A 9,711-nucleotide genomic window follows, 5' to 3' on the forward strand; every position below is an offset into this window, starting at 1 on the left:
CTCCTGGGTCCCCACTGCCTCTCTGGGGATTGCAGAGCCCTCCTTTCCCCATGCCTTCCTGGATTTAGTGCTCTRYCTTCTGGACACTCCACCGTGGACCATCCCTCACTTTKTGAGGCTCYATTCACTGCCCACWCCAGGCACACRCTGTCCCTGGAGATCCCCTGAGCTTTCCTGGGRGCTCYGATTCCCCTCCAGAAGGATGGGCATCTCTCATCAGCACTATCACCTGTGGGACAGCCTCAGGCAGGCATTTCAGAGACCATTCACTATCTCCACTGRCACTGGTCACAGAGAAATGGTATCTGAGTGGAGCCCTTGGTCCCTAACAAATCACACAGGGACTCTGAGAWTGTCCCSCAGATCCCATGGAGTTCACAAGCAGAAGAGCAGGCCCTTTTAGGGTACARTTTCCTTGGGCATATTTTTGACTCCATCTTCTGAAGAAAGGTCAGACTTCAGGCACGTCACAAGGGAGATCCTCTTTTATTATGGAAATGTTATTCTGGAGGCCACGTCTGGCATAAGGGTGCCCAGTGCCTCGTCCTGCCTGTGCTCACAGGACACATGCACATGGAAACACAACBCTACCACCACCAGGTTATGAGAACTCCTGGGCTATATCCACAGAATGGAGCACAGAAGGTCAGCATAGAAATGAGGAGAACAACTCTAAAAAGAGAAAGTCCTACTGCTGTGTGGGGACGCGCCTCCAAGAAAGCTGCAGCCCCCACAGGAAGGCTGCAGTGAGGAAATGCCTGCTGTGGTAGTAGCGGGATGATACTGCCAAACACGGGGTCTGTCCCCACAAGCTGCTGCCTGACTCCCCTCCCCTCCCCTCCCCCTCCACTTGTAGTGTTGGAGCACTGGAGAGGGAAGGGACCAGCTCGCGGTGACACTTGGCTGCCACCTTCACAGGAGAGGGGTGTGAGATCACACAATGACTGTGGTCAGAAGAGCTGAGCTCTCCTAATGGACACGGGACCCACGGTCTCACCCCACCTGTACTCATCTGAGCCTGACTCTGTGCCCCTGAGCTCCATTGGCGTCCATGATAAAGGGACCTTGCAAAGGGAAACTCTGCTCATTGCACTGGGGGCATCTGTGGGAGCTCAGACTAGTGGGCTCTGAGGTTCCCCCATCTCTGCTGATGAAGGGGGAAGCCTGGCTTCCTTCTTCAACACAGCCTCTGGGTCAGATACAAATGAGAGTTTCCTGAGCAGACATGACATGAACTGGATTTTTTTTTTGTCCTTTGTTTTTTTAAAATGGATGCAAAAGAGAAAAATAAGAAAGAAATGAATGCACAACATACAGCCTTGACTCCAGATATCCTAGTGAGTGACTGCACGTGGAACAGTTATTGGTGCTGGCCTTGTACCGACTGAACAAGTTTCCTCAGGGCATCTTTGAGCTCCTTGTTCCTCATGCTGTAGATGAGGGGGTTCACTGCTGGAGGCACCACTGAGTACAGAACAGCCACCACCAGATCCAGAGCTGGGGAGGAGATGGAAGGGGGCTTCAGGTAGGCAAAAAATGCAGTGCTGATAAACAGGGAGACAATGGCCAGGTGAGGGAGGCATGTGGAAAAGGCTTTGTGCCAGCCCTGCTCAGAGGGGATCCTCAGCACAGCAGTGAAGATCTGCACGTAGGACACCACAATGAAAATAAAACACCCCAAAGCTACACAAAGACTAACCACAAGAAGTCCAACATCCCTGAGGTAGGAGTCTGAGCAGGAGAGCTTGAGGATCTGGGGAACTTCACAGAAGAACTGGTCCACTGTGTTGCCTTGGCAGAGTGGTATTGAAAATGTGTTAGCAATGTGCAGGAGAGCAATGAAAAAACCACTGGCCCAGGCAGCTGCTGCCATTTTGACACAAGCTCTGTTGTCCACGAGGGTCCCGTAGTGCAGGGGTTTGCAAATGGCAACAAAGCGGTCATAGGCCATGATTGTGAGAAAATAATAGTCTGCAGAAATTAAGAAAAGGAAGAAAAAGACTTGAGCAGCACATGCCAAATAGGATATGGCCCTGGTGTCCCTCAGAGAATTGGCCATGGATTTGGGGACACTGACAGAGATGGTGCCAAGATCCAGAACAGAGAGGTTGAGGAGGAAGAAGTACATGGGGGTGTGGAGGCGGTGGTCGCAGGCTACTGCTGTGATGATGAGGCCATTGCCCRGGAGGGCAGCCAGGTAGATGCCCAGGAAGAGCAAGAAGTGCAAGAGCTGCAGCTCCCGTGTGTCCACAAATGCCAGGAGGAGGAACTCATTGAGGGAGCTGCTGTTGGACATTCGCTCCTTTGAGGCACAGGGGGACTGTCTGATGAAGAAGAGACATTAACAAGTTAGGACAGACTTCTCTGAGCAAAACTTTTTCATAAGCCACCCTCAAACACACACACACACTACTTCTCCCCATCTCAGCAGCACCATCATTGAGCTCCGCGGCTTGAGCTCTGATTTGTGCTGGCTTAGTTTGCCATGAGGAGTAGGGACCTCTGCCCATGGGCTCCAGAGGAGTCAGCCCTGACCTACAGCACTGTGTACATGGGAACAGGGGTGACTAAATTTTAAATTTCTGACAGTTCTAGTCAGGTTTAATCCACTCATAACATTGAGGGGATTTTCAGCCAAGGAAACGACTCCTGCCCTGGACCCCCCAGCCTTGAGAGCAGAGGGCTGTGCTGGCTGGGAGAGGAGGAAGGCGTTGGTGTTGGAGTTTCCTCTCACACTTTGAGCATTACTCTGCTGCCTGGAGCCGTCCCTGCGGGGACCTGTTTCTCTGTCCCCACATCTCTCCCCTCTCAGTGCTCACACACCCGATCCCACCCACTGTGAGCTCAGCTCTCCTGCAGAAACCTCCTGGGCAAAGGGCTCTGCCCAGGGGCAACTCCATGTTTGCAGGTGCTACGGAGCAGGTGAGAGAAACCTTGGTGAGGCTGGAAAGGTGATGCTGGTTCTGTCTTTAGGCTGAGGGGTGGATAAAGGCATTTGCCTAGTCCCTCCCAGAACTGTTCCTCTCTCAGTGTCACTGTTTTGGAGCCTCCATCCCCTGTCTAAACCTGACAGATCCAATCCCATTTCACTGCACCCAAAGACAATCAGACTGAAAGCACAGACTCATGACACCTCCTTCCCTTTCATATATCCCTTCCTTCTCCTCCAGAAATGTCCTGGGAGTGAGCTGGAGGTTTGGGCAGCCCTGAACCGTGCAGCACCCCATGACAGGACCTGCCCTGCCATGCGTCTGTCCTTCCACCCAGAGCTTCTCCCTGCAGTGCCGTGGGGAGCTCCCCAGGCAGGCAGAGTGCTGACCCTCACAGGCAGCAGAGTCACTGCCCCAGTCACATAGCACTCTTGGGTGCAAGGAAACTGCTCGGATTTACAGCCCTGGGCATACGTGTAAGCACACCCCAGCTTCACCCCCATGCAGGGTCCCTGGAAGAAGGCAGCAGGATGCCCTGTCCCTGTGACTGTGTGGCAGGGAATCCCTGCTCTGAAGCATCTGCTCCTCTGCACTGGAAAGCCAGGAGAGCGATCCTTAAAAATTCAGTTGTGTTTGGATGGGTTTAGAAGACCTTTCGAGGAACCTCAGTAGTGTTGACTTCAGCCAAAGACACTTACTGTGTCAGGGGTTGTGAAGATTTCTCCCACAAGGAGCTCTCCTCTGTCCTCCCGCTCCACACTGCCTTGCACTTCTCTCTGCCTTCTCTCATCTCATGTCAGCAGCAGCAGGCAGTGCCCGGAGCCCTGCTGCTCTTAGCAGAGGAGCTGCTCCTGCACACAGCTGTCTCTGGGCAGCGCTGCCCGCTTGCCATAAACTCCCCCCATTCCTGGAGCCTGGCCCTACTCAGGAGCAGAGGCCCAGCTGAGCTCATGAATTTCTCTGTCCCTTGTGCTCCCTCCTCCTGGGAAATGTTCACTCCAATAAACTAAAATAATCACCTTGCTCCCTCTYTAAATAATGCAGAGAGACCAGTTACAGTATTGTCCCTTTTTCATCAGAGGATGGTTATCTACGAGAGGTGGAAATGTCCCACTTTGGAAATCCATATTCCCATGTCTTAACTAGGCAGGACACCTAGAAAGGACCAAGAAGGAAACTCATTTTCCCATGGTTTAGAAGTTGGTTCAGATGAGTCAATTTGGGCATCTCATGCCCGTTTAGAAGCCCCTGGGATTCAGTGGGATTCAGCTAACTCCCACAAACTCCACAGACACGAAGGAGGTGGGATTCCCCTTGCCAAAACTGAAGTGTGCACAACACAGATGTCTGCATGGGAGCTCCTTGTCTAAGCGCCGTTTAGAATCCCTGGAGATGGTGGGTGGGAGTCCATTACTCACACTCAAACACCTGGTGACATTGGAAGAGACAGAGGTGGTCCCAGGCATGTGCCAGTGTCTGCTTGCTCTCATGGAGTAACTGGGAGACCTGAATCCTTATGGAGCATCAGCTAGGAGCCAGGTGGAGAATCCCCTTGGCCATCTCAAATGACACTAGATGCCTCCTACTACTAGGGCTCCACTCACTATAAAGCTGCGACATAGGAAGATCCCAATGTTACAAACAGCTAATGCAATTCAGGGCAGACACTTGATTTAATGGCATAGTAATAGGCCTGAATGGCCGTGTTGGATGTCTGGGGGGGGTGTCCAGCACATCCACATGTCTCTAGTAGTACCAGCATGGGACCTCCAGGAAGCCATGCCTTTTTGGAGTGCTTGCTGGGCAAGTGCCCCAGGGCATCTTGGGTTTCCTACCTGTGCCCAAACAAATGAATCCCACCACTGCCTTTAGGCACAGTCTGCACTGTCTACATCCAAGCATGCTGCACAAATGGGAGGCACATCACACCAAGGGCTCCACTCCAGTATCTGCACTCTCAGACCCTTCTTGCTCTCTGCCCTCTGAACCTCTTCTCACCAGCTCCCCCCTCCCCCCCCCAGATGATGTGAACAGGGACTGTGCTAATGATGTCCTCAGGGTGCCTGGATCACAGGCTGCTCAGGTCCAGGGACTTCTTCAGTGGCACTTTGTCCTTCCTGGAGATCGGTCACCTCTGTCACAGACCCCAAAGTGCAGCAGTGCCAGCTCAGGCAGCAAAACCCTCACCTCCCATTCCTGCATGGCCCAGCTCTGTTTCTCGCTTGCCTTGGGCGCTGTAGGCTTTGCTCTCTTAGTGGGGAACCTCCTTTCACCATTACATTGCCACCTGCTATCTATGCCAGTATGTCACCACTTGCAATCTAAGCCCTTGCATACATGAGGTCCTTGCTAAAAGTTTTCCCTGTGACAAATCTTCAGTCGGCGCCACAGCTGAGATGCTGAAACCAAAATATATGCAAACATATGCAGCCTGCCACAGGACTGCCCCATGGTTGGAATAACTGAGATGTGGTGGGATCACTTGCATGACTGCAGTCCTTCAATGGCAGGGTGCAAGTTCTTCAGGAGAGACCACCAGGGAAGATGAGGAGGGTGATACCCTATGTGTGAAGAGGTAGCTTGGATGTATGGAGCTATTCCATGGGATGGACAAAGGGAGGCCCTCTGAAGAGCAGAGGAGCTCAGGAAAGCCAGCAGGTCATTAAGCACCTTTCAAGCACAAGAATGCTCCATAACAAACACTTTGTAAAATTAGTAGACATCCCTGGATCCCAGCTTGGCTAAACAGGGAGCTCCCACGTGAGCTCCAGGGCAATAAGGCAGCATACGGAAAGGGGAAGGAGGGAGAAGCGGCAAAAGAGGCATTTAGAAATATTGTCTAGCAAAGTAGGGATGGTTTAAGGAAGCCATAGGTCCCCTGGGATAGAGGGGGGATGGGGATGTGAAGGACAGCAAGAAGAGCTGCTTCTGCTTCAGTGACAGTAAAGGAATAAACAAGGAAATGTGGGCTCACAGCTGACTGGGGCAGGGATTCTAGCAAAAGCGGATGTAGATAGGTCTGGGGAAGTCAAGTCCTCCCAGGCTTCAGCCTTCACCAACAGATTGTCCTGAGCTGTTGTGCCTAGAGTTAGGACTGCTGAGGAGAAAAGCAGCCTGCAGTGCCCAAGTCTCTAGAACTCAACCCCTACAAGTCTATGGGATTGGATGGCTGGCATCAGAGCTGGCTGCTGTGACAGCAAGGCTGCTTGCTGACATCTTTGAAAGGTTGTGGAGATCAGGGGAGGTCCCAGTGAACAGCAGAAGGAATATGTTGTGTCCATCTTCAAAAATGGCCAAAGGACAGCCTGGGGAGCTGCAGGCCATTCAGCCTCACGTTGGTGAGGAGTGTGTCATGGAGCCAGTCCTCTCAGATCACATTTCTGGGCACATCATGAAGGTGCCTGGGAACAGTCAGCATGGATTTACCCAAGGTAAATCATTCCTCAGCAACCTGATTGTCTTCTGTGAAAAAAGACAAGTACTTGTGGAGGAGAGTAGTGGATATCCAGTRGACATCCAGATGGGCAAAAAGATGGTCGGATGATGGAGCTCAGAGGGTTTTCATGAATGGGTCATGCTTTACGGGGAAGCCAGGCAAACGTGGGGTATGCAAGGGGTATACCCCACATCCTGCCCTGTTTGAAAGGCTCATCAGCGGGGRAACAACCCGTGCATCAGGACAGGCAGAGACCTGACTGGCAGAGGAGGGACCCCAAGGTGAAGGTCCTGGACATAATGGGGGATGCCATATGAGCCTGTGGTGCATGCTCACCACAAATGAGGCCAGCTGCATACAGGACTGCATTAGGAAGAGCATGGCCACCCAGACAAGGGCAGTTCTTATCCCCCTCCACTCAGCACTTGTGTGGCAACATCCAGAATAGCATCTCCCAGTGTGGGCTGCCCAGTGCTGCAGGAATGGGGAGCAACTGGAGAGGGTCCAGAGGAGGTCCGCCCAGATGAGGTTGGGGGCCTGAAGCACATGGCCCATACAGAGAGGCTGAAGGACCTGGACTTCTTTAGCCTGCTGAAGTTTCTAAGACCAATACAGTAGTCACCTGTGACTGCTTGAAGGGTGGTTTCAGAGATGAGGGAGCTTTTCTTGAAAGTGGCAAAGAGCATGTGAAGGAGAAAGAGCCACTAAGTGCATCTTGAGAGGTTCAGACTGGACTTCAGGTAGCAGAAACGTCACTCATAGGGTAGAGCTGTGATGCAACTGGACACCCAGAGGGACTGCGTGATCAGTCCCTGGCTTTGTGTTTCAAGGAGCCGCCAACAAGGATGGAGGGATTTCAGTAAAGGTGAGGAGATCSTGCAGTGAGAGCAAGGTGGGGAAGCAGGTTGGGTGTCTACAGGCTGCAGGGAAAGAGGCACAGGTTTGTGACAGCTTAGGACAGCCTATGTTGGAGATGACCAAGGGCGCTGTGAAGGCTGAAAGCCTCCAAAAGAACTGAGGTCTTTTTCCCTTTCGCTACGGCTGGTGCATCTGCCACCGAGGCCTACAAGAAGATGATGTTTCCTTAGAGCACTGTGGCCTTGTTGCCTCCTCACCCCTGGGGATCCCAGGAGGTGCTGTAATGTTGTCCTGCACTTGGCATTTTGCACCCTCACCTCACACTGGYCCCAGGAAGAGGCCTGAGCAATACTTGATGGAAAGCATCACCCTGTCCAGGAGTGGGGTGTCAGTGCCTGGTCATTCTGCTTGATAACACACATCAAGGTTGACTTGGCATCACAGCCACCCTCACATTGCCTTTGCCTAACTGCAATCAGGGCCTCCAACTTTCAGCTCTAATCAGCCCCTGGGGAGCATTTGTTGGTAAGGGCCCTCAGTGGGACCCATTATCTTTCCAAGAAATTTGGGGATTTTCTTCTGACTTTCTTGAGAGGTTTGTTCAGTCTCAGCACCTGAGGTTCATGGGCTCAGCACCAAATACGTTTGAGGGGTCATTAAAATGCAAAAACCCCTAAGGAGCCATGCYTCTTTCCATAAYTTTCTTCAATTCTTGTGTGGCTAATTGGGAGGTTTCAGGAGTGTATTTAAAAGAGGAAGATTTCAATGAGCACAAAAAAGAAAAAAGAAAAGGATTTCTGTTTTTAAAGTTTTCTTTCTTTTTCAGCTTAAAAACTAGAGTGATATCCACATTCTCCAACTGATATTGATCCCGAGTGTCTCCTAATGAGGTCTGGACGTGTAGGAAAAGCACCATCCTTGAGGTCAGACATCCATGGAAAATATTCCCCCCCCAGCTCCCCAGCCCTGCCATTTCTCTCAGCAGCCACTGGGGACTTCAGATCACTCTTGTGAAAATCGAACCTTTTGCCACTCAAGGCTGTAGCTGAATGTTACAGCTCGTTTGCACCAATTCCCACCTGCTTTCCTTCRAGAACTAGCTGCAAACAGGCGCAGAAGGATTTGTCTTAATTGCAGACAAACAAAAATAATCTTGATCCAGTGTCATAAGAAAGAAAACACAATCCTCAGCTGTGCACAGGCCCAGGGAGTCTGAYGCGAAGATGACTTTAGAAATGACCAATTAAGCAGGATATATGGAAATATGTGAAAGGTTACTGAGATTAAATCCACAGCATAAGAGACAGAGCAGTGGTAATAAAAAGGTAATGGGCAGATCGATATTTCTTCTCCCSAGAKTMAWACCCTTCCTGAAGATTTCCACTCTTTCATCATAGGAAAACAYTGACATTAAAATTAGCCAATCATTTGAGCTGAGGAAAGTGTTCTCCTATTTTTGACATGTTGAAAACATTTCTTCACCTTTCCAGGCAGAGCTCAGTTGTCCAACCACAAGCACCCAGGGGCACTTGGAGAGGCCCCGGTGTCTCTCAGGGACCTGCTTGGGCCTGGCAGCTCTCTCAGGGAACCTGTGGGAGACCAGAGCCCCTCGGAGCTGCAGAGGGAGGCTGGGCAGAGGGGACTTGGGTGCCTCCAATGGCACCAGTTGTCCATGACCCTCTGACTGCATCCCACCCCAGTTCTGAAAACATTTTTCCTTTTTAAAAAAAAGTAAAAACACAACATTGCCCTAAAAGACCACTATATTAAGAAAAAGAAAATAAATCAAGAAAGATAATAAGAAAAGAAAAGAAAAGGTTGGAAAGTGGAACAAAACATTTCTTTGCTTTCAGTCTTTTTCTTAATTTCTTTCGTGCTTCATTTTTAATGTCAGTTTCTAAACATTTCTGCTATAATCAGGCCTACACCATTAAASAAGATATTTTTGTGTSTCACACAGAGCCCCAACAGCTCAGAAAACCACACCCTGCCCATGGCTGTCCACGTCGCTCCTCGCTCTTTGAGCAGAGCACGTCGCACTATGAGGTGTCGAGCTCTCTCAACTAGTGAGGAAAGCAGGGTGACCAGCTTCAAGGAAATGCTCTACTTCTGGATGGCCAAATTTGCACAAGTCTCAACATATCTGTGTTACCATGATGTTTTAAAGGAGTCTGTAAAACATCTCGCCACACTCCCTTTTCATTGTGCACGCAGGCATTCAACTAATGGTAGAAGGCAATCAGGTTGGACAGGCATGCTTTCCATTTCCCCTYRGTCWAYCCATGCTGCCTCTTCCAGTCCTTGTCCTTCCTATGCTTGGAGATGGTTTCCAGGAGGATTTGCTCCATCACCTTCCCAGGGACTGAGAGGAAGTGGACCAGCCTGTCGTTCCCCAGACCCTCCCTCTTGCCCTTCTGGAAAATGGGTGTGATGTCTGCTTTTTCCCAGTCATCAGGAACCTCCCTGATTACCATGACATTTCACAGA

At 50.8% G+C, this 9,711-nt stretch overlaps 1 protein-coding gene across 1 annotated transcript; it reads right to left on the reverse strand.

Moving 5' to 3' along the window:
• Positions 1-1,360: 1,360 nt before the first annotated feature.
• LOC112964200 (olfactory receptor 14J1-like) lies at positions 1,361-2,299 on the reverse strand. Its single transcript, XM_026061964.1, has one exon. It carries the CDS (start codon positions 2,294-2,296, stop codon positions 1,361-1,363), a length of 936 nt encoding a protein of 311 aa, XP_025917749.1. The 5' UTR covers positions 2,297-2,299.
• Between the last annotated feature and the right edge of the window lie 7,412 nt (positions 2,300-9,711).

This window comes from Apteryx rowi, unplaced genomic scaffold, assembly GCF_003343035.1.
Source record: "Apteryx rowi isolate R43461 unplaced genomic scaffold, aptRow1 scaffold_1884, whole genome shotgun sequence".
Lineage (NCBI taxonomy): Eukaryota > Metazoa > Chordata > Aves > Apterygiformes > Apterygidae > Apteryx > Apteryx rowi.